The 22,879-nt window shown below is 38.3% G+C and overlaps 11 protein-coding genes across 11 annotated transcripts; 5 read left to right on the top strand and 6 right to left on the bottom strand. All coding sequences in view use genetic code 12, as the record gives it.

Annotated features, from left to right (window-relative positions):
- Nucleotides 1-185: 185 nt before the first annotated feature.
- Nucleotides 186-3,002, bottom strand: CANMA_001585 (uncharacterized protein; the record flags this gene model as incomplete). Its single annotated transcript, XM_051813567.1, has 1 exon — nt 186-3,002. The coding sequence occupies one exon, from the start codon at nt 3,000-3,002 to the stop codon at nt 186-188; it is 2,817 nt and encodes a 938-aa protein (XP_051672943.1).
- Nucleotides 3,003-3,637: 635 nt separating this feature from the next.
- Nucleotides 3,638-4,225, bottom strand: CANMA_001584 (uncharacterized protein; the record flags this gene model as incomplete). The annotated part of the gene is made up of 1 exon (XM_051813566.1): nt 3,638-4,225. The coding sequence occupies one exon, from the start codon at nt 4,223-4,225 to the stop codon at nt 3,638-3,640; it is 588 nt and encodes a 195-aa protein (XP_051672942.1).
- Nucleotides 4,226-6,121: 1,896 nt separating this feature from the next.
- LYS21 (homocitrate synthase) lies at nt 6,122-7,444 on the bottom strand (the record flags this gene model as incomplete). The annotated part of the gene is made up of 1 exon (XM_051813565.1): nt 6,122-7,444. One exon carries the CDS (start codon nt 7,442-7,444, stop codon nt 6,122-6,124), a length of 1,323 nt encoding a protein of 440 aa, XP_051672941.1.
- A 625-nt stretch (nt 7,445-8,069) lies between these two features.
- Nucleotides 8,070-9,116, top strand: LPG20 (aldo-keto reductase superfamily protein; the record flags this gene model as incomplete). Its single annotated transcript, XM_051813564.1, has 1 exon — nt 8,070-9,116. The coding sequence occupies one exon, from the start codon at nt 8,070-8,072 to the stop codon at nt 9,114-9,116; it is 1,047 nt and encodes a 348-aa protein (XP_051672940.1).
- A 217-nt stretch (nt 9,117-9,333) lies between these two features.
- CANMA_001581 (uncharacterized protein) lies at nt 9,334-10,449 on the top strand (the record flags this gene model as incomplete). Its single annotated transcript, XM_051813563.1, has 1 exon — nt 9,334-10,449. One exon carries the CDS (start codon nt 9,334-9,336, stop codon nt 10,447-10,449), a length of 1,116 nt encoding a protein of 371 aa, XP_051672939.1.
- A 31-nt stretch (nt 10,450-10,480) lies between these two features.
- CANMA_001580 (uncharacterized protein) lies at nt 10,481-11,359 on the top strand (the record flags this gene model as incomplete). The annotated part of the gene is made up of 1 exon (XM_051813562.1): nt 10,481-11,359. One exon carries the CDS (start codon nt 10,481-10,483, stop codon nt 11,357-11,359), a length of 879 nt encoding a protein of 292 aa, XP_051672938.1.
- A 61-nt stretch (nt 11,360-11,420) lies between these two features.
- CANMA_001579 (putative aminophospholipid-translocating P4-type ATPase) lies at nt 11,421-14,921 on the bottom strand (the record flags this gene model as incomplete). Its single annotated transcript, XM_051813561.1, has 1 exon — nt 11,421-14,921. One exon carries the CDS (start codon nt 14,919-14,921, stop codon nt 11,421-11,423), a length of 3,501 nt encoding a protein of 1,166 aa, XP_051672937.1.
- A 707-nt stretch (nt 14,922-15,628) lies between these two features.
- Nucleotides 15,629-17,566, top strand: CANMA_001578 (triacylglycerol lipase; the record flags this gene model as incomplete). The annotated part of the gene is made up of 1 exon (XM_051813560.1): nt 15,629-17,566. The coding sequence occupies one exon, from the start codon at nt 15,629-15,631 to the stop codon at nt 17,564-17,566; it is 1,938 nt and encodes a 645-aa protein (XP_051672936.1).
- A 96-nt stretch (nt 17,567-17,662) lies between these two features.
- CANMA_001577 (uncharacterized protein) lies at nt 17,663-18,469 on the bottom strand (the record flags this gene model as incomplete). The annotated part of the gene is made up of 1 exon (XM_051813558.1): nt 17,663-18,469. One exon carries the CDS (start codon nt 18,467-18,469, stop codon nt 17,663-17,665), a length of 807 nt encoding a protein of 268 aa, XP_051672935.1.
- A 450-nt stretch (nt 18,470-18,919) lies between these two features.
- CANMA_001576 (uncharacterized protein) lies at nt 18,920-19,726 on the bottom strand (the record flags this gene model as incomplete). Its single annotated transcript, XM_051813557.1, has 1 exon — nt 18,920-19,726. The coding sequence occupies one exon, from the start codon at nt 19,724-19,726 to the stop codon at nt 18,920-18,922; it is 807 nt and encodes a 268-aa protein (XP_051672934.1).
- Nucleotides 19,727-20,301: 575 nt separating this feature from the next.
- On the top strand, nt 20,302-20,743 carry CANMA_001575 (uncharacterized protein; the record flags this gene model as incomplete). The annotated part of the gene is made up of 2 exons (XM_051813556.1): nt 20,302-20,320; nt 20,466-20,743. 2 exons carry the CDS (start codon nt 20,302-20,304, stop codon nt 20,741-20,743), a joined length of 297 nt encoding a protein of 98 aa, XP_051672933.1.
- Between the last annotated feature and the right edge of the window lie 2,136 nt (nt 20,744-22,879).

Here is a 22,879-nt window from a genome sequence, read left to right as displayed (position 1 = left end):
CGATATTTTCAAACTTAGTGTGTTAAAATTTTGGCTGCCAAAATTTTATAAATTACAATTTCGCGCGTCTCTGTTTCTTCACACATATCTCTAGCCAATACCCATCAACAACTTCCCGTTCCCCTCACTTGATTTACATTAATAGCCATTTATTTACTTTTGTCTATACATAAACCACGTCACCCCTAAGTCATTTTATACTGTATATTTGTCAACTTTTCGTAAATCAATACAAACCACTTTGCAGTGGATTCGTAATCATCATCATCAATCGCCGCATACAAATAAGTGAATGTGCTCTTGGTCAAGCGCTCATCATACCAAGTATTGTTATGCTCAACACTAAATTTAGGCACACTATAAATCACCGAATTGTAGTAGAATTTGTTGTTTTTCCAGCCATCCAAAATACCTTTAAGTCCATTTGAGGCAAGCCCTTCTTCTTGAGTCTGTTTGACCAAGTTGGCATCGGCATTGACATTCTTTCGTGGGTCCTTATTCTCCAAATACGTGTAATCTTGATCCGTCAATTTCAAGTCCTTTTCCAAATGAGAGAGCTTGTAATTGGTCACTTTGAACTGGGCAAAGTGCTGCAACTTTTTGTAGTACATGTACCATGGGTAATCCTGACTTAGTCCTTGTTCAACACGTTCGTTATATTCATCAAAATCCTTTGCCAGGGTCACTATATTATTCATGAGCGATGTGAATTGGGTCACAATCTGGTGGAAATGGACTTCTTCATCAGTGTCGAGATCTTGGAAAATGGAATTCTTGTAGATGAGGTAGTTTGAGACTGCATTGTTTTTCCATTGAAACAATTTCTCCTTTTCTATTTCCAATAATTGACGATAAAAAGACTGGATCAATTTGAGATACTTGTACGTTTTGTAATCAACAACCTCCTGCTCACTTAAATTTATAGCTAATAATCCCACAAACCTAATTAGTGATCCATGTAGCAACAAATCGTTATCAATATCTTGTTTTATCAACCAATCACGTGAATAATAGTTGGAGTTTGGAATATACTTTGCACTGTCTCTTTTCTCGTCATTACTAAACTTTAAGTTTACAACGGGAGTGGACAAGTGTTGTTGAAAGATTCTAGCCTCGGAGTTTATCAACGGCAACCCCAAATTGTTATTGACTGTTGCATTATCTTGCTTCATCCAGTATTTGTGCAAAGTTGTGTACTCTTCATCATCGTCATCGTCATCGTCATCGTCATCGTCATCGTCATCGTCATCATTGTCATCATCAAAAATGTTAACAATGTCATAGTCGATTTTTTCCTCGATTGAACTCCACTCTGCGTCCCTGCCCAAGGTCTTTACAAAAGCTGCGCGTTTAGGAATTGGGATATATTTCGAGGTTTTCTTTAATAAATGATTGAGTAACGGATTAGAGTCCACATCAAACTTGCTTCCAGTCACTGTATCTGTATCAAGATTGATGTATGAGACCACTGATCGTTTCGGATTAAACACTACCGTATCATTAGTGAATAATTTGACGCCCAATGAATCCATGTATGAACCATCCCAAGATACAAATTTGATATTTCTTAATGGTTTCCACCCTTTCTCTATCAATCGTTGGTAATTTCTCATAACTTCAAATAGGACTGCATGTCCTGATAGAGGATTATTGGAGGTTAACGAATCACGCCTAGCACCAATTATAACATCGGCGTCATTCATGATCCCCTTTAAGGTACCAACAATGTTTGTCAACTTTGCTCGCTTTGAGTTTTCAAAAACACTGTCAATCTCCAATTTGAATTTAGAGTTAGAATAAGGCAAGTATTCCCATTTATTGAACACGGATTTGTAAGCCAGGTTTTGCTGTGTATCAAGAACGGGAAGCAATAATTTCTTGCTAATAGGGATGGCCGGAATCTTTGCCCCTTCACTATTGCAGCCCCTTGAAATGGCCACATTCATAAAGGAAGATTTACTCTCTTCATTTCCAAAGGGATCAGAATCAAAAAAAGTCAAGACACCCATGGCTCCATGGTGTTCTGCTAATGCAATTTTCTCGCCAATTGTAATATTCTGCTCTTCAAGGTGATTTTTGATGATAAAAATGTTCCCCTTTAGAGGGTTATTAGTGGCTAACAACAAATCATAATCCTCTGGAGTACCGTAGTTGACATAAATAAATCCGGCTGTTACATTTCTGTTCACTCCATAGGCAAAAAACCCTGGTGTCTTAAATTTTGGCTCCGAAACTTCGCATTGATACACAACTTCACTTTCAGGATCAAGCAATTTAATGATTGACGCACAAGGTTCTTGCAAATCAATCTCATAGCTATGTTTTTCAGTTTTGAACCCAAAGTCTTTAAAGTTTGACTCAACATAGCGGCTTAATTCGGGGTTATCATTTGCCAATATATTGTACTTGGCTTTGTTGTTTATAGTGGTAAAGTCGTACAACCAATTGTCAATATATTCTTCGGTGGTTAGATCACGATGACTGTTACCAATACCGGTAAACTGTAAAAAATTTCGCTTGACGTCAGTTTTTGTCAAATGTATCCCATGCCAGCGTCTATAGTCCCTCGACAACGAGGTCCTTGGCAAGAACGTCAACTGGAAAATTATAATAGCTAGAATTCCTAGACCAAAGATCCAAATGAAACTAGGTCGCTTGGCCAATTTGATTATCTTGCTCATTCGATCGTCATCATCGTCGTCGCCATCTGGATGGAATCGGCCCAGGGACAACAACAAGCTATTTTCATTGATATTTTCATGCAACTCCTGTGGCGTGGGAGGAAATGTCTGTGGCTTGCTCAGATCTAAATCTTCTGGAGATTCACATGCTTCGATATTGATATCCACGTGCGACCCATCATTGTCACCAGTAATGGCTCCATAATTTTGATTAGGGGTGACTGAGTTGTCTAACTTGGAACTGCTGTTTGACTGCTCTTGTGTATGTGCGGTGACAGCATCATCAATCTCATTATGCTGATTTGAGTTACCCACGGTCATATTCTCAAATACTTTGACAGCTAGCTCGATAGTGTAATTACCTTTTGTGGTAAACAGCAAAAGTGAAGAATAGATGAATAGCTCACTTTTTACTTTAATTAAAAGTAGTTATCCATGTATTGGGTGAAGTAGGTTATGTTCTTTCTCTATAGTGTGGTGTTGGTGTATTGGTTCTGAGAAAAGGAATGAAATGAAAAGGAAAGGTATAAATCGTACTGTTCTATCGGTTAGAAACATTTTGTGGATTTAGTCTTTTGGTTTCTTTTGCGAAAGTATCGTTTATTAGGGTAAAAAAGTAAATTGTGTAGTTTTGTGTAACTAATTGATTAGGTAACGATTGTTGTGTTCTATTAATAAACTGAAAGGGAGTGTTACTACTAAGTAAAAGGTTATTTATGCCTAACCGGATTAACACATTACATAGAGAGTGATAAAACTTATGTACCATAAATTATACTCTGAAACGAGTGTGAACGCACTCTTGCATATCAAGCTTCATTGCTGCAGTATGAAAGGTAGAAAATACTGACCTGGGCGCAGTCTAATGTGAGTGCAAATGTCGCATCAATACAAGCAAGTATTTGGCATGGGCTTATACCTATGGGGGCTAGAACCTTTTCACATTATGGATCATATTACTCGTCTTTTCCTTCTGCGCCAAGTAATCCCTGCAACACATCAATGTCAAACATATTGGCTCCTGATTGAAGCGTCTTTGCTAAAACGCTCAACGATGCTTCTTTAAAGTCTGGTTTTTTCCTCAATTCGTCTATATCATTTCCAAATTCTTTTGTCATTAGCTTCAAAAATCGCGTGTTTATTTCTTGTTTGGACAGTTCAATAGAGTTGGATACTTCTGTGAGATTCGGTATACTTTTCATTGCATTTGTTGTATTTGGATTGGTGGCTTCTGAAACTAATGTTGTTGAGAATGAAATTGAGTTTAGTTGTTGTTTCTGCTCTATAGTCAAGTTATCGGGAGCCTTTTTAGACAACTTCGACGATGTTTCGTCATTTGTATCTATTTCTATATCGTCCATTGTTACTTGTTGGGCAGGCGGTACTTTGTTGTCTTGTTCCCCGCCATCTTCGCTATCTGATTCACTTGAGGATGAAGATGAGGAAGACTCAGATGAAGACGAAAAGTCTTCGGTTCTTCTCTTCTTTCTCCTTCTATTAGATAGTTTCTTATCGCGAGTGTTGTTTTGTTTCGTGACGGCCATTATATATTCCTCAGACTGTGCACTAATATATTAATAGTTATCAAATTGAGATATCTAAGTGATTCTCTAAAGATGGGTGATGAGAACTGCAAAAAAAATATTTTTTTTTTAAGAAAAAAAAAGAGATCAAACTTCTATGCAGTCTCGGTCTAGTACATAAACTAATACATCCTTTATTGAGCTCTTGGCTAATTGCAAGCTACATCTAAGTAAGATGTGAGTAATTATAGTTATAGCTACGAAGCTTGTTATTTATGTTGGGTAACGGTTTAATAGATTAGATTAAAGAGTTAGTACGAAAATCTCCTCTTATATTACTTAGTGGAACCACAATCGTGCTACCAGTATGTAAGATGAAGGGGTAACATACTGCTGGGGAAAGCTAAGTAAAAAGTACATTAACTGGGGTGTTCTGTTCTTTTTTCTTTTCTTTTTTTTTTTTTTGTTTTTGTTTTCTTTTAACTGACCAATAATTACACAGCTTCATTAACTAATGTCGCAAAAAACGTGGTGTGGTCGGACTTCAGAAATATACGACGATTTTTAGTCATTTAGATGTAGAAAAGAAAAGAGTCTGTCATTCACAATGTTTAGTCAGCACCAAACTTATCATTTTTTTTCTTTTGTAATCCTTACTTCCATGTTTAAAGAATATACAAGCACTACATATTTAGATGACCCCTATTCCCCTTGTTAGTTAGTGTATATGTGTTGGGTGTGTGGGTGTGTGGGTGTGTGGGTGTATGGGTGTGTGGGTGTGTGTTTTGAACAAACTTTCCAACTTGTAACTTTTATTTTTAGATTCTAATTTTATTTTATTTTATTTTATTTTATTTTATTTTAGTTCATTGTTAGTAAAAGTGCAATTGTAGCTTATTTCGGTTATTTAATAATAATAGAAGAAGAAGAAGAAGAAGAAGCAAAAATTCCCATAACGCCTTGAAAAAGCAAAACCAAAATTATTTTGATTCTGTGTAATTGTAGTTTTGCTAAAACTAAAAAGAAAAGAAACAACTAAAAGGAAAGGAAAGAAAGAGAAAGAAACAAAGAAAACAAAAAAATCATCTCCCACCACCATCATCATCATCATCTTCTTCTTCTTCTTCTTCTTCTTTTGCATTTACCACCAACAATCTGTCATCTAACTACTAGCAGAGTTTAGCAAAGGTTGTCTGAAACTGATCTTTTGGTGGAATTTTGGAAACAAATCTTTTCCTTTTTACCTACCTACACTAGTGCATACTCAGATGTAATTGATTCTTGTGCAAGCGTCATCATCACTCACCCACCAGAATTAAAACACAACCTATATTATTATACAAGACAGAAAAGGTTGCCCTTTACTTCCAATGGACTAAACATTGGATTTTAACTCACAAGATCAGCCAACAAACTCACGACAAATCATATAACCACTCTAGAAAGAACTTGAACTTATCAGAAAACACAACCCCAATCACAATCAAATCAAAGATGTACACCACAATAGAGTACGTACTTACAATCATCTCACTTCTCAACTTGTTTACGGCGTTTGTCATTTACGTTGTGGACAGAAAAGAGGGTGTTACCGTCAATTCCGGTAAATATTTCAAAAGTTTTAGGGTCTGCATAGCAATGTCAATACTTTTTGGTGTGGCATCAATGTGTTTCCTCTTGAGGAATTACAATAAACTAAATGGCGGTCAAGTGTAGCTGAAATTTGGTCTTACAATGGCTTTGGATAGGTAGTTGATAAAGTATAGAGTTTTTTTTGCTTTTTCTTTCTAGAAAAAAAAAAACAAAACCAGGCCAGGCTGGGCTACATAAATTTTTCAGTTCATCAAATAGGATATATATTATATCAAAAGAGAATAAAAATACCAAGGTTATTTATTTATTTATTTATTTATTTATTTATTCATTTTTGGTTCTTTTCTCATCGGATTCCTCTAAACCTTCCAAGACATGAGGCACTTTGGGCAAGCCATTACTTGTGGGTTTCACCAATGGAGTGGACAAGTCAGAATGGAAATCTTTAATTATCGAATCAACATCATCAATGTTTAATTGCCTAACATCACCCAATTTCTTAATCTTTTCCGTAACTTCTTTACATTGAGCATCAGTCAAGTGTAAATTCAATTGGTCAACTCTTGATTTAATTGCATTCCATCCAGTTAACCTATTGGCAAAATGAATGTATCTTGTCAATCCAAAATCACTTGGACTCAAAATTTCATATGTGGATGGATTGGCCAAGATTGCTTTAGCATGAATACCGGCTTTATGTGTGAATGCACAGAATCCAGTGATTGGATTATTGAATGGAATATTGACTTGAACAGCTTCAGCAACTAAATTCTCTAAATCTCTAATTTTATGAACTTTGTATTTCGACAAGACATAGTCACGATCAGCAGCAATCATCCTTGCCATCAATCCACCCAATGGAGTGATACCATTTCTTTCACCAATTCCCAATACAGAGACATCAATCAATTTGGCACCACCTTCCAAAGCTGTATAAGCATTAGCAATAGCACATCCTGTATCATTATGGAAATGACATTCAATATCACAGTTGACCACTGATTTCAATGTACGCACCAACTCGTAAACTTGTCTTGGGTTGGCACAACCAACAGTATCGGCAATACCAACTCTGTTGACACCGATTTTGTCAACTGTACGGTAAATGTTTAATAAATCAACCAAATCAGACCTGAAACTATCTTCACTAGAAAATCTAATCTCAATACCTTTGGATTTAACAAATTCAATAACTTCAATAGCACTTTGAGCAATATAATTCATGTCTTTACCATGACTATATTGTCTCAAAAACTGTGAAGTTCCAATAACGACATCAACACCATCAACACCAGTCTCAACAGCGACTCTAGCGTCATCCATATGACATCTAATGTGAGTCAATATCTTTGCTTTCAAGCCCAATTTACAAATGGCTTCACAATCTGTTCTACTCTGTTCAGAAGCAACTGGCGAGGTTAATTCAATATAATCGACACCAAAATCATCCAAAGCTTTTGCAATCTCAATCTTGGTCTCAGTAGAAAAGAATGCATTGGCAAATTGTTCACCTTCTCTCAATGTACTTTCGATGATCTGGAAACTGCCCACATTTGACAAGTAATCAGCAGGGTTAGGTCCATAAGGATTTTGTTGTACTTTATGACTTAAGTTTTCGCTAATCTCTTTGAATCCGTTTGCAGACATGGCGTAGATAATAATGTTTGTTGTATTGAATGAGATGGGAAGGGAATGAAAAATGACAAGCGTTATCTGAAATGACGAAAGAAGGTTGTGTGTGCGTGAGGCTAAAAAAAATGAATGGAAAAAGAGAAAAGCAGAAAGGAAAATGAGAAGATATGCAAAATTGTAATTGGTAGCGAGATAGTAGTATAGAGTTAAGCATCGGTCCGAAAGTATCATCTGCGTGTCCAAATAAGAGTCTATTTACAATTATCACACTATCCATCATGTATGATATACAGTGTGAGCGATACACCTACTCTATTTTCTAATACTTCAGCACACTCAACTACTTGATCAAATACCTTAGCTCTGTTAATTTCTAATCTCTTTTTCAAACGTTTTTGTGGTGGATCTTTCCATTGAAAAAAAAATATATATAATTTTTAGGCACTTAATGTCTGTTCAAGGGGGGGGGAGGGGTTAATCTATTGTTTTCCGTAACAATCGGTCTACTCCCGAAAGAGGTAAGTCCGATTGCAAAGCTTCGCATTTAATAAATTAAAACTTTGGCTATAAAAAGGAGGCAACTTGTAGCAAAGCTGAAGAATTGATCTTGGATAGTCTTCATTAGTACCCCTCTACAAATATGTCGATTGAACTTAAATACAACAACTTAGGCGAGTCCGGTTTGAAGATTGCTCCATTAATTGTTGGATGTATGTCCTATGGATCCAAGAAATGGGCTGATTGGGTCTTGGAAGACGAGGAAGAGATTTTCAAGATCTTAAAGAAATGTTATGATGTTGGGTTAAGAACTTTTGACACTGCTGATGTATACTCAAATGGAAAATCGGAGATTATCTTGGGTAAATTTCTCAAAAAATACGACATCCCAAGAGAACGAGTTGTTATTTTGTCCAAATGCTTCCTGCCTATGAATCCAAGAGATCCTGATTTCAATGCATTACAAGCAGGTCCTTTAAGCGACAAGGATTTTGCCAACTCAAGAGGATTATCCAGAAAGCACATCTTGGATGCAGTCAATGATTCTGTCAACAGGTTGGGAACATATGTGGATTTATTGCAAATCCATAGGTTCGATGCAACTACACCAAAGAAGGAAATAATGAAGGCATTAAATGATGTTGTTGACCAAGGACTCGCTAGATACATTGGCGCATCAACCATGAAAGCTACCGAGTTTGCCGAGTTGCAATTTATAGCTGAAAAAAACAGCTGGTATAAATTCATCAGTATGCAAAACTACTATAACTTGATTTATCGTGAGGAGGAAAGGGAAATGATTCCATTTTGCAAAAACAATGATTTGAGCAAAGTTGGAATTATTCCTTGGAGTCCAATTGCTAGAGGCGTGTTGACAAGACCCACTGGTACAATTTCAGAAAATAAAAGAAACGAGTCTGACCGGGGATTTTCTCGATTGGGACTAGATGCTTTGACCGATGCCGATACAGAAATAATCAAACGAGTAGAAAAGGTAGCTAAGGATCACGGCGAGAGTATGGCTGTTATTGCAACAGCTTGGGTGATCAGCAAAGGATGTAATCCAATAGTTGGTTTGAATTCTGAGAAAAGAGTTGAAGATATAGTCAAGGCAATAACAGTCAAGTTGAGTGATGAGGAGGTTAAGTATTTAGAGGAACCATACAAGCCTAAAGAGGCTCTTTCTTAGACCATGGAGACAAACTAGATTATAAATTCAAGTAGAACACCTCGCCACCCAAGGCAGAGGGTTACTTCTAGATAGTTATGCAAATTTGTAAACAATTTATGTAGGAGATCGAATGACACGTCTTCAGTCCTTTTGCAGCAGAACATTAAACGCCAAAAAAAAATTAAGAAAATAGAAAACTTGGCCATACTTTTCCTATTACAGCACAACCAGACAAATGTCAAAAGCGCGTCCTAAGCATGGGCAAAAAGCAGATAAAGGTCTCAAAGATATCAAGATTAGGAATGAAGCGAAATACCAGCTGGAATTATCTCCCACCACCATTGAATCAACTCCAGAAGCAAAAGAACAGGAATTTCAAAACAACCTAGACTACTTGTTAACCAACAAAGAAAGACCGGCAATTGTACCCGATGAGCAGACTTATGTTACGGCAAATGTAATTGAAGAGATTGAAATTGGAGTTGCATCTCAAAGCGGTAGGAATTCTGGTAAACCAAAAGCTCTGAAACGTTCAGCAAGAAGGAACAACTTCACTGTTGCAGAAATCGTTAAGGATATAGGTGGTCTCCAATTTTCGTCTGATGATGACGAAGGTGTAAATTTGGAAATTGAAAGTGTGGCTGTAACTTCAAGCCATGGTCCCGCCAAGAGGAATAAGAAGAAACCCAAAAAAAAGAATCAGGAGAAGAAAACTCTTAACGAATGTGTTGGCCGAACTCAGGTGATCACTGATGAGAACCCAAATGGAGCGTCCCTGTCAGAAAAGATAATATCAGAGCACAACAACAACTCGAATGGAGGGGGCAAAGAAGAGCCAAGTCAGGTGTGTGTTAGCAAGGATAACAAAACTTTACCCAACAAAGTAAACACCGAACCGAAAAGGGGTGCTGAGAAGAGAAAGAACAGTACTAAGAAGGACTCGAAACGTGGTGCAGGAAAAGACAAGCTTACGCACAACAACGACGAGCAGGGGGTCAGTACGTCTGAGTCCAAGTCTCCTGTCAAGAAAAGTACAAAAGACAAGAAATCGAATCAGACAAGAAATCACAAACAACCCCCTGCTGTGCAGGACGGGGAAACCACCCTTTCTAAAGATGACTCTAAACAAAATACAAAACCTAGTCCAATCAAGTCAGAACATGGCCAAGCCCCTCAAACTGAATTGAAAAGGAAGAAAAACAAATCTGCAAGGAAAAGAGAACCATCAAAAAGTAGAACAGACAACACAACATCTTCACCAAAAGTGGGTTTAGAAAAGACACATGCCCCCTCTAGAGGCGTGCCTGGTAACCCAACCAAAGACAATACAATAGTAAGTACCCAGATTTAGTGGCCGAATTGCCAACGAAAGTACTAACATTATGCTGCAGGCTAACGGTACAACGGACAATACGAAAGCCGTGAATTTGGAGAAAGACAACAGTTTGAATTCCGTCGGGGAGATGACGACTGATGAAAGTGAACTCCCTGAAATAAGAGCTAATTCGAGCCTGAACAAGAGAAATGCACCGGGTTCTGCCAATTCTGTGTCTTCGCTATTTGGAGTGACTTTAAAGCCACTTAAGCTGTCATCAACCAAATCGGAACACTTACCGGAGCTTTCTCCTATCAAAACTATCATTGGAGTTTCTCATCAGCAAATTTTGACAGCTGACTTATCAGACGTCAAGATCAAAACCATTATGAATGCACCTTCCATGTCAAAATACGCTTCCAATTGTATGAAATTTGTTAAAAAATATGAAAATGAAATCTTTGACAACTACAATTTGAAGAAACAATTTCTTATCTTGTGCTTCAATGTTGCACTTTATGAATCGAATGGATTTAAAAAGTCGGTACTGCAATACCCAGATATCCTTGATAATTTTGGTCATTACGACGAGCTCAATCTAACAAATACACATACGGCAATCACTGTTTCTGGAAAGGAGCTGCATCGAAATACTCTAGATTACTCGATGTTTGCATATTTTGGTCACATTTTGATTTGGGCGTTGCATTTGCAACGAAGAGCAAAAGCTTCTCTTTTCACTGACGAGTATAATGTATCTATCAGCCCCAATGAAATCAAGATGAAAATTGGCGGACTTCATTTGTGGGACAGGATCTTTCGCGAGTTGAAAGGGATGAATGCCAAGAGATGGAAACACGTGCTAAAGTTTAGAAATATGTTTGCATTGGAAGAGGATCAGTTTATGGTTATCCTAAGGTTTATGAGAATTACCAATATCCCTTAAAATTAGCTCAACAGCTATGTAAATACTAAAGAAGTGTATCAAAATACTCTCTATCGAATATTCAATCTTGTTGTACTTTGGCGTAGGTTGGCGGTCTCAACCTCCTATTCAAAAACTGTACCAACCAAACTGGGAACAAACTCACAACCAAGATGACTCCTGTCTGCCACAAATATGTAATAGAACTGACGTAGTCCAAATCAAAGTACTCTGACAACATGGGAATTGAACCCACGTAGGCCAAGAATGTCACAACAATAGTGGCCGCCATTATTTTGTTCCATCTGTTGACTGATAATCCAACCATGAACAACTCATTATAAACCAAGCACGAAAACGACAAAGCGACCATGGCTGTAAATTTCTTTGTGAGTAGAGTTTGAAACTGCTGCGACAACAATTGAATGACACAGCCTTGGTATAATGAGATAAACACCCACATGAAGAAAGTCTTGTACGACAATGATTTTCCCAATGTCAATTCTTTGTACAATTCCGGGTAAACTTTGGTCAAATGCTCGTCAACATCACAATCTAGTGTGAGTGAAAACACTGGTGCCATGGTGTACACAGTGGAGTACCCCACCATCAACCAGCCTTGATATAATGCAATGGGCTCAAACTTGGATGATATGGAGTATACAGCTTGCGCCACCGATATCAACAATCCTCTATGGATAACAAACTGGCCCAACTTGGCCGACCTCTTATACGAATTTCTTCCATGCCACAACAACAACTTGGTCAAATAGCAAAACTGGTCAATACTAAAATCTGCGGCTAACGACGCCTGCTTACCTTCTTTACCAACGATTCCAACACCTACATCAGCACATTGAATCATACTAACATCATTACCACCGTCTCCAATACAGCAGACTCGTTTACCAGTCACACGCCTGATTTCAACAGCAACATCGGCCTTTTGTTGTGGTGAACAACGACAAGCAATGACTGCTGGTAATTTAATAGCTATTTCCAAAAATTCATCACAAAAGTATTTCATGTAAATGGCTAAGGATTCACCATCAATGAGCAAACACGAATTGGGATTTGTTCTGAGATATTCTATCTGGTCCAATGCCAAGTCTGGGTCAGATAGCTTAGTCACCTGATGCACATACTGGCCACGTGAAATTAATCTTGCGCTGATTGAAACACACTTTGCAGTTTCAACCTTGTCTCCAGTCAACATCCAAATTTTTATACCGGCATTTCGCAATAATTCAATAGATGGCTTTACATCCATTTGTAATTTGTCTTCAACACCGGTTAAACCGAGGAGCTCCAAATCTTGCTCGAGGTAGTAGCTGACAACTTTCTGCATTGTCTGATCCCTATCTTTCATTGCGAGGGACGCCTCCTTGTAGTTTGAAGCAAAATCATCATATACACTGGTTGGCAAGAGTTTTCTACCAATTACCAATGTACGCAATCCTTCTCTAGCCATATTCCCAGTTTCCTCATCAAGCCAATCATTAGCTCCGACTATTTTCGACATCACGGTGTCTGCACCTTTTTGTAAAAACCACACATCGTCCCTAAATTTGCTCTTTACAATGATACCCATACGCTTGGTTTCCGAACTAAATGGAAAATTATGCAATACTTCAAATTCGAGAAGCTGGCTTGTGTGCACGTGCATTAATGTAATCTTGTGTCTATCTCGTTTGAACAATTTCAACCCAACAGACTCACAGAACTCAACTATAGCGATTTCATCAGGCGAAGCTGCTTGGTAAGTTATTTCGCCAAATGTAGCATCCTCTGAATCGTCATCGAATACTGGCGTAACATTATGGCATAGGGCCAATGTCAAAACCAAATCACACACCCTAGCTGCCAAGTCTTTTTTCCTCAGCAGAAATTGTGGCGAGTTGAGATAGTTTATCAAGTTCTTGACATAGTCTGTGACAATATCGAACGTGTCGCCAGCATAGCTGACACTGCCCAAGTGAAGTCTTTTTAAATTCATTTCGTTTCTTGTAAGGGTACCCGTCTTGTCACTTAGGAGATATTCGATTCTTCCTAGATCCTCTGGAATAGTGGATGTTCTTACAATTGTATCGGGTATGGCTAGATCGTTTTGAATTTGCGAGGCATACACCGATTTCGCAAGATCGAGATTGACTCGAAGTGACACTGGGATAATTGTCGAGAACAATATCAAAAACCGAAGAATGTCGATGTACCACGTTTTCTCCAAGGGGAACCCATGAGCAAGCACCAATGCAATAGATAAAACCAAAACCACGGCACACAATATCTTGGAAAGACTATTAATTTCAATTTCAAGAAGACCAATCTTGACCCCACTCTTTGTCGTGTTCATCGAAAGTCGTGTCTCAATTCCAGTGTATATGACTAACCCCATTGCGCTTCCAGATGCTAAAACTGCATTGGCCCATAATGTTTGATCAACAGATAATGGATATGTCTCTGACGAAGTTGGAGAGGTTGTCCCCGATGCGGTAGGTGGATTATACACCAACTGTCCAGCGAACGCGTGGATAGACTTGGTTGGATTTCCAATAATTAACGATAGCGAGTCAATAATTTGGCCAACACTTGATAAATTCTGGGTGACATTGGGGGCAACCCGCAATTTCCAATCTGTCTCACCATCTAGTTGGTCTGTTTTGATAAACACCTCGCCGGTTTTTTCAGTTGATTGTAATAAAACCATATCGGCCGGTATTCTTACATCCTTGTGTAACCTAACGATATCACCCACCCTTAAATCTTTTGATGCTACGTATTTTGGTTCGCCGGTCAAATTATTCTGTGCATTTCGATTTAACACTTCGTAAACCTCAAAGTTTTGCTCTCTGTCTCTGCGGCGCCTTGTAATGTCATCACTTGCTTCCTTCAACATTGTCACGAAAAGCACAAATGCTAAAGGCACTATGTATGAAGAAAGATAACCTATTCTTAATTGAGGTACAATCTGTGACAATGCCACCACCAAAAAATATAGGTTGAAAAAGAACTTGAATTGTTCATACAAGATGATTGGTATGAAGGTGATGGGATTATATTTTGCATTGGAAACGCTGTTTGACGGGTATATGTTGTTGGCTCTCAGGTTAGTAGTTTTGGCAGAGATGTACCTCTCTTCACTCAAGTTGTTGATCCTAAAGTCGGATGCTCCTGAGACCTTGAGTCTTTCTTGATTTAGCTCGCGTTTAGCGTCATTGAAAAGAAAGACGAAGCGTTTGAAAAAACGTCTGAATTTTGACGAAGCTGATCTAGCTGCTATATTTAGCGACGAGCTTGAAGAATGGTGTGACGATTGATGCCCAATGTAAGGGTATGCATTGGATATCAACGGAGAGTGATCGCCATCGTGCAAGTAGTCTTGATCATCGTGATTGGATTTCAAGGATTGCAACAGTATGCCTGCACTTGAGTTGATGGAATTGTTTCTGCTGTTATACTTGGTACCATGTTGTTGCTGTAGAGTGTTTGTTGCGCTGTTTAATGCTCTATCTAGCGAGTTGTCCAAGTCGTCAAAAGATTCAATATCGCGACTAAAAGAGTATCGCCTTGTAGACGAGGTCATTTTCTGGGGACAAAGGTCAACGTAGGTTATAAAGCGTAATTATTCATGTGTTTATATGCGAGGAAATTTATTTTGTTTGTGTTTTTTGAACGAATGGATCTTTTTTACAGTACGGGAAAAATGGATGCGCCTGAACCACAAGTGACTCCTTGGGAGCTCTTACATGACCTATAGTAAACATGTAGTTCGAGATATTGCGTCGGGAAGCCGTTTTTAAAAGGGCAAGAGGTGATCGAGGAAATCGAGCAGGTGTAGAAATTGTTTATTTGACGTTTGCAACGTGTTCAAAGAAAATTGATTCCTGGGTATAAAAAGGCAATTTTCCTTCAACTGATATATAACAAAAATTACAGTTGTGTCAGACGATTTGCAGTTGCGTTGAGTCTCGGTATAGTGGATAGTGTACTCATATTAAGTGTTCCCTGCAAGATCTACTTTAGATTCAACTCTTGAGCTGACAATTCTTTTGCGTCATCAGGTGGGAATGACTTATTTGTTATGTGAGGCTAAAATTGGTAGCTGCAGCCCACGATTATCAATTTCTTTTTTTTGTTATTTTTAAATTGAGATAACACACTTTTGAGCCTGTTTCGTTCCCTGATCTTGAAGAGCTTCAAACCTGAGTTCTATCTTCCAGCTTAATCTCAGAATTGATCCCAATTTTTTTCTCAGGCAAATATCATATAGTATCATACACCTTCTGATAGATGCTGAGTGACGAAGATATAGAGGAGACGTTGGCTATAACAGCCTCTTCTGGCTTTCATGCTCACACCTCCGGCTCAAAGTTTTCAGACAAGTTGTCTCAGTTGGAAGCTGAGCAAGAACTCAAGACGCAGACTATTTTTGCGAAAATCAAGTCATTTCTCAAAATACAGCTCTTAAGGTACCCCAACGAGTTGGAAAAGTACATATTAGAAAAGGAGCCAAATGATTGTGCATTGATTGCAAAGTACCGAAGGACTACAGATATAGACTTGAGCATGGAACCGTCATTGACCATTGATCAATTGACTTTAAATACTTTACATATCCCCCATCCCCTCGAGAGTTTTATGAGGAATGAAACTCATCAACAAGCTGCTGACGATGTTTTAGAAGGTGTAAACAACGAATTGCGGGAAAGCCCAATCTTGGTTTTCATTCATGGTTTGGGGGGACAAATGTCACAGTTTGAGCCTTTAATCGGGTTACTATCACAATGTGCCGAGATAGTGTCGTTAGATTTGCCTGGTTTTGGAAATTCCAAAGCGTTTGACAAAGGTCACAAGTTTGTATCCCATATAAGTGAATCGGAGCAGCAACGAATTTCAGCCTCCATAAAGGGTATGTCTTGGGAAGACTTTCTGACAGCCAACATCGTTAGCATTGTTTATGCTTTTCTACGGCAACAAGTCCCTGAAAAGAAGGTTATTCTAATTGGCCATTCTATGGGAACTCACATTGCAGTAAGAGTAGCAAAGAAATTGCCGCCACACAAGGTTGAAGGATTGATTCTTCTTTCACCACCAGATGTGATTGATGATTCAGTACCAGGGCTGCAGGATTTAGAAACGGGTGGGTTATCATGGCTTTTTAGGCTTTTTGTTTACCTTCCGTTCTTGTTCAACTTGTTTAGAACTTGGGATAGGCTCCCCGGGTTACAGAGCAAAAGTGTGCGTCGACAATTGCCCAAAAATAGTCTGTTGTATAATAGGCTTCGGCAGTTTCGGTGGAATTTGGATATTGATTCGGTTACGTTGCTTAAGTATGTACATGGGTTTAGAAAGATTACTACATCTGACCTCGTGGTGGCGATCAGCCAATTCAACAACAACAAAAGCGATGACCGTGCCTATGAGAAGACCTTGTTAGTATGTGGTTCTGAAGACCATGTCACCAATGTCAAGCACATTTATCACATTGATAAATTTTTAACCAACACTTTTAATAGAAAGATTTCGTCAGCAATGGAGGTTAAAGATGCAGGACATTCATTGTTGCTAGCAAAGCCAGAGCTCACAAGCGGTCTGATTTTAAATCACATTGAAACGAAGCTACCACAGCGTTTGAATCTATCACCTGCTTGGGTTTTGAAAGTCAAAGCACTTATTTCAGGGGACAAATGGGGTTTAAAGAATGAGGCAAAGTGGCTTAATTTGAAGCCAATATCTGATAATATAACGCGAGGCAGTGAGGTTTCTCCATTGTTGGGCATGAAGACATTGAGGGAAGGCGATGCGGTTCATTCACCAGGAGTAGTCGAGTCTGTGTATTATGAACATGCAAATTCAAATGTCAAAGGCAAATTGATTGCCGTAATTGACATTTCTTCCGATATCCCGCCATATAACCCTCAGTCGTTCAAACACATCCGATACTACAAATGTGCCACCGTGTCAAAAGTTGTTCCTGATCAAGCGTCCATATGCAGATTTATCAACTTGGTGGATGAGATTCTAAAGGAATCCGATGTAGAGAAACCGCTCATTGGGGTACATTGTCACTACGGATTCAATAGAACGGGGTTTTTGATTTGTTGCTATTTAATTGAAGCATTGGGATGGTCGGTGAAAGATGCAGTTGAAGGTTTCAGGGTTGCCAAACCTCCTGGAATTAGACATCCTCACTTTATAGATGCCTTATACGTTAGATACGATACTTAGATTAGAATATTTTGAGACAGTCGACGCGTGGCCTTCCTTCAGAGCTAAATTCAACCTAATTATGTTACATGTTATTTAAAATGTACTATGTAAAGCTTAAAAGTGGGCTGATGGGTTGTTCAAACGAGCACCACCATCGACTGGCAAATCAACCCCGTTGATGTAGTTTGCCTGCTTTGAGCATAAAAACAACAAAGCGGTTTTCAAGTCATTTGGCTCACCTAACCTACCACGAGGGTTTGTTTCGGTTAATAATTTACCACCAGCTTCAATCAATCCGTTAGCCATCTTGGTGGGGAACCAACCTGGCAAGATTGAATTGACATTGATGTGTCTTGGTGAGAATTGGACAGCCAAGTTTCTTCCTAAATGTGACACAGCAGCTTTAGAGCCAAGGTATCCGTAAGTTCCCACAATATCGTTGGTTGCTAAGCTGGCAACTGACGACATGATGACAATCCTTGATGGGTCTTCAACCGAAGCTGCCTTCTCCAACAATGGAGTAAACAACTGGATGGTGTGGTACACTCCGACGAAATTCAAATTGATAACCTTCTTGATTGCAGCAACGTTGTGATCCTCTAATGGTGCGCCCCACGAGGCACCAGCATTAGCTACCAAAATATCAACCTTGTCGACTCTCTTTTCCACTTCTTTGTAAAACTTGACTGTTTGTTCTTCAACAGCCAAGTCGGCTGGAATTGCGACAATCTCAACCGATTTGCTGTTTTTCTTTGCTAAATCTTCCAAGTGCTTCTTAGCCTCTTCACATGCTTTGGCTTTACGCGAGGTGATAAAGATTGTTTTGATTCCGTTTTCAACAAAGGCTTCAGCGCAGTAAAGTCCTAAACCACGAGTTCCACCGGTGACGACAGCCACTTTATTATCGACATTTAATTGCATGATGAGATTGGATTAGCTAAAGAAGATGTTATTGGAAAAAGTGAAAAAGAAGGAGAGGGGATTTGCAATCCCTTTTTATTTGAATTGCGGGTATTTAAAAGATCTTCTCAGGTGACAAAATGCGGAGGTACAATAGACCCCACTTTTTGCAGATGAAAGAAATATTTTCCGCAAATAATTCAAAATAAAAGATTGAAGGATAATAATCTGTGTCGGGTAATTTCGATTAGAGTTTGATGCTGCAATATGTACGTATCAGTGGCATGTCAAAGATTTAAGTTTAAGTCCGATGTTACTTATGTAGTGGCAATGTCATACACTAGGTTTAAGTCCGATGGTTGACACAAAATTGATAAAATTGAGATATACATATTGAAAAGATCAGAGTATTGGCAGTTCCTGATTAGTTCGCAATAATACAGACAATTACTACAAGCTTGATTCCAATAATCATCTAAGCTCGATTTCCCGGCGTATATAAGCTATGTGGAAGTCACGACTCGCTTCAATTGCCTTGTAGCTAGCTGACGATGCATCACCACCAATCAGCGCACCCACCTGGACTAAGACTTTCTCTCCCGTTGCTTCAAAGCTGCATTTTTTTGTGTAATAGCCAACCAATCCATGTTCAACAATGCAATCAGCGTGGATTGACAAACGGCCATATTTAGCAATGTCACCAGTATGAGAGAGTACATTGAAGTATTTGGGATCAACCAATAGTTCTTTCAACACAAATTCAAGAAACTTTGAGGCAGCGTTTTTCACGAACGAGGTATATGCTGTCAAAATAAATGGCTTTGTTGTCTGATTGGAATTCTTGTAGTATGATCTAAACCCAAGACTGGCAATGACTCTGTTTAGCTTTTTCTCATTGAAGTCATAGCTTGTGTCAGCTATCGTCACTTGCGCAGTGTTTAACATATCAAGGTCAAAATATGAACTGAACTCTGGGGGTATATCGCATTCCAAAGCACTTTCTACTGAATCGTCATTAAAGTCTCTTTCGAACCCTCTTTCCTTGAGAGCTGCAAACTCTTTTTCTCCTCCGAGTAGCAAAAAGATCCCTATTTCATCATCTGGCTTTACAGCTAAGTTTTCAAGCAATGACTCACTGTTGCGAATTCTTGGCGTTTGGATGATATTGTACTTTAACCGGGGCTTGTCGTACCCTTTGTTGAGAAGTTTTGCCAAGTTAGGGAAAGAGCACCTTGCACGGAACCACGGCAGTGGAAGGAATACAATCTCTAATGGCATTTGATGTTAAAGCAAACTTGGGTAATGAATCATGTTGGGGATAATCTTTGGTCTTTAAATACATGGAAAAATAGAAAATTGGAATGAGTCATGGTAGCAGTTTTAGGCTTACTCATTTTGGTAGCATTGTGGCTTTTGGCGAAGTAAATATTAGTTTTATTTTGGATTCAGTAAAATATATAGAACAAAGCTGAGTACTCGCACGATTTAAAAAGACTCGACTATAATAGAAGTCTATGGGGTATTGTGAGTTTAATCCTGGTTGTACGGTGAAATGTAGATTATTGTGTGTGTTAATTTATCTGTAAAGGGATATAAAAGTGTATAATCAACATAAACGTGGTAATAATGTTATATTTCTGATGAGTATACATGTGAGAGTATTCCTCTAATTGAAGAGGAGCACTATAACTTGTTGTGATTTCAATCCAATGTAGATATTAATAAAATACAATCTATGAGAGATAAAAGTGTATAAGTAGAAAAGCATAATTCCTAAAGAGATATAGTAAAAAGTAATTTAATGAGTTAAGATAGATACACATTAGTAACAGAGGGATATTTACAACACTGAAATGGCAGGTTCAACTGAAAGTTTGGATGGTGGTGGTGCTCCGATTCAAGGCTAGGGCACTTTGAAAGTTGTTGCTGAAGATACAATTATTTAATTCTAAATCCTTTTAACAAGATAATGGTTCATTAATTGTTACCAGTACCCAAGTCCATCGTTCAAGGTTAGGAAAGCTTGGCAAGTATAACGAAACGTTGGGACTATCATTGAAACCAATTTTAGTTCCATCGTTAGTTGAAAAACAAGTGTGCTCCGTTGCAAAATCCAATTCTAAGTTTGATCATCCAATTAGAAGTGCTTTGAGACACATGTTGAACTCTGAGGATGTGAGAATTATACCTAAGGATCTTGAGATAGTACGTGATACATGTGACAAGACAAAGATATTCAAATCGCTTCGCAAACCCGGTTCTTTATCTCAGTCTACAAGTCCGTTACAACTTTAATCACAATGCATTGGTAATTTTTGGATCAGTATGAGTTGTTCTTTTTGTTTGTATCACATCAAGTTAATATAAACCGAAGTGAGCTAATTCTTGAAGGGACGATGTCTGTGGTTGTAGCTGTGGCTGTTGGGGCTCTTGTGTGGCTTGGTTTAAAAGATCCTTTTGCAAATTTGACATGTGCTCATCTGGATCTATGGAATAGGCTAAAAAAATAGTGAATGCCATTAGGTCGTGAATACTGAATAATATAGATATTGAGTGCAACATGTAATTTGTGTTAGTTAAATACTAGGTTCTATGTGTGTCTTGTTGATAAATTGCTGATCCACTCCTGAAAGCTGAATGAGTATATTAAAAAACGAGATTCAAATACTGTTTGTATAAGAACACTGGAAAATTTGGCGCAAACATGGTGAAACTTGAGTAAAGAGTCTTCTGATGTATTCTTAAAGCCTTCTGTAGTTTTTGATGGTGTCAGTGATTGGTAGGAATATAATGTTGTTGGAACAGACATTAGTGGGGGGAATCCTACTCTATTTATATTAGTCTGACCACGAACAGAAACTTTATTACAGAGTCATAATCCACAATGCGCCACTTTCTGCCACATCCTTTTTCAAAAAGGGGTTAGCGTGAAAGTTACCTGTAATATATATCTAACTATCAATTGGTGATAAGGTAGCGCTTAATCCTTCAAAAGAGATCAAAGTTTTGCACCCAAGAGCCCACACTTGATAATCGATCAAGATATATGGCAGCTAGGCTTATAATTTACTGGTGAATAGTTAGGTTTACTGGTAAAGTTTTCTTCTGTGATAAGTAAGACACAGCTATGTTTTACTGTGTAATATTTTGGAGCCAAAATTAAGCAAAATTGGAGGAATTCACAAGCTGAAGGTGCAATTGGAATTCATTGCAACAACAAACTCTAAGAGCACCTACTGATGCTAGGAGCAGCCACACTGTCATAGCCACTCCCACCGAGCTCCTCGATTGTGGCACCTTGCTACTTTCACGATCGTTTCCTACTGGAGTCCATCATCTATACGACGCTCACATATTGCACAAAAGTTTAATCAAAAATATCAAATGATAAGCAGAACTTACTGTCAATGAGAGGGATTAAACCACTATACGTGTTCTAATCCCTCTCATTGGCCCGTTCCTAAACACGTCATGGAATTTCACGTTCCATTCTGTGTAACGTGTATTAAAAAAAGTAGAATTAAGACGTGTAAATAAAACGTGTAAATAAAACGTGTAAATAAAACGTGTAAATAAGACGTGTTTACATTCAGACGTGTTTGGATATTGGATTACCCAATTTTGTTCAAGTATAAATACAAACAAACCTTTCCCTTGAGAAATGTTGTGTTTTGATTTCGCAATCTATTGCTATTCTAGTTTAGTGTATGTGACAAAAAAGATGTTTCTTTCGTTCTTTTTTTATTTTTTTCTTCTGTTCTCCGAAGATCGCACATGAGTGGTGAACACAGAGGTGCTGCTATGTTAAATCAATGTGGCAGTACACACGGGGGTGTTGAGAAAGGGGAGTTGCTGAAATAGTGCGGAGATTTTCGTCGGAAAAGGATTAAATAATTATAGTACACAATCGCATTAGAGTGAACGTTGGTAAGTTAGTGAAAACGACGATACAAACGATAAAAACTATGCTCTAAGACGTCGTCAAGGAGAGGGGGGGGAGGGGACAACCCTCTAACGCTTCCCTTTGGAAGTCTCTAATCTAGGCGCATAAAAAAATAACATTCGTTAATATCTCCCTTGTCGTATAAGGAGTTTTTTCTGTGGCGTTGGTTATTATGCACTAAAGAAAGAAAATCACCCGATCAGAAAAACCAAAACATCCAGTACATTACACAAAACCACTCTATTCCTTTATTCAAACTACAAATATTTATGTAAATGTTTTTGTTGGGGGGTTATTTCCATAGTGGTTAAGAAAATTTTAAGCTTCTAAATCTCACCTGTCATTGTTCCAAGTGATGGCATTTTGTAAACGACTAGAGACACTAATTTTAGTACATACGCCTTTTTTTTATTTTAATTGCCCCACTTTGTGTCATCTATAACAAATCACCCATATCAATAAAATACTCTTCCAGGGGGAATATAAAA

The sequence above is a fragment of the Candida margitis genome (assembly GCF_024628925.1).
Source record: "Candida margitis strain CBS 14175 chromosome Unknown scaffold6, whole genome shotgun sequence".
Taxonomy (NCBI): Eukaryota; Fungi; Ascomycota; class Pichiomycetes; order Serinales; family Debaryomycetaceae; genus Lodderomyces; species Lodderomyces margitis.
The sequence above is the reverse complement of the archived record's forward strand: the minus strand, read 5'-3'. Positions and strand labels throughout refer to the sequence as shown.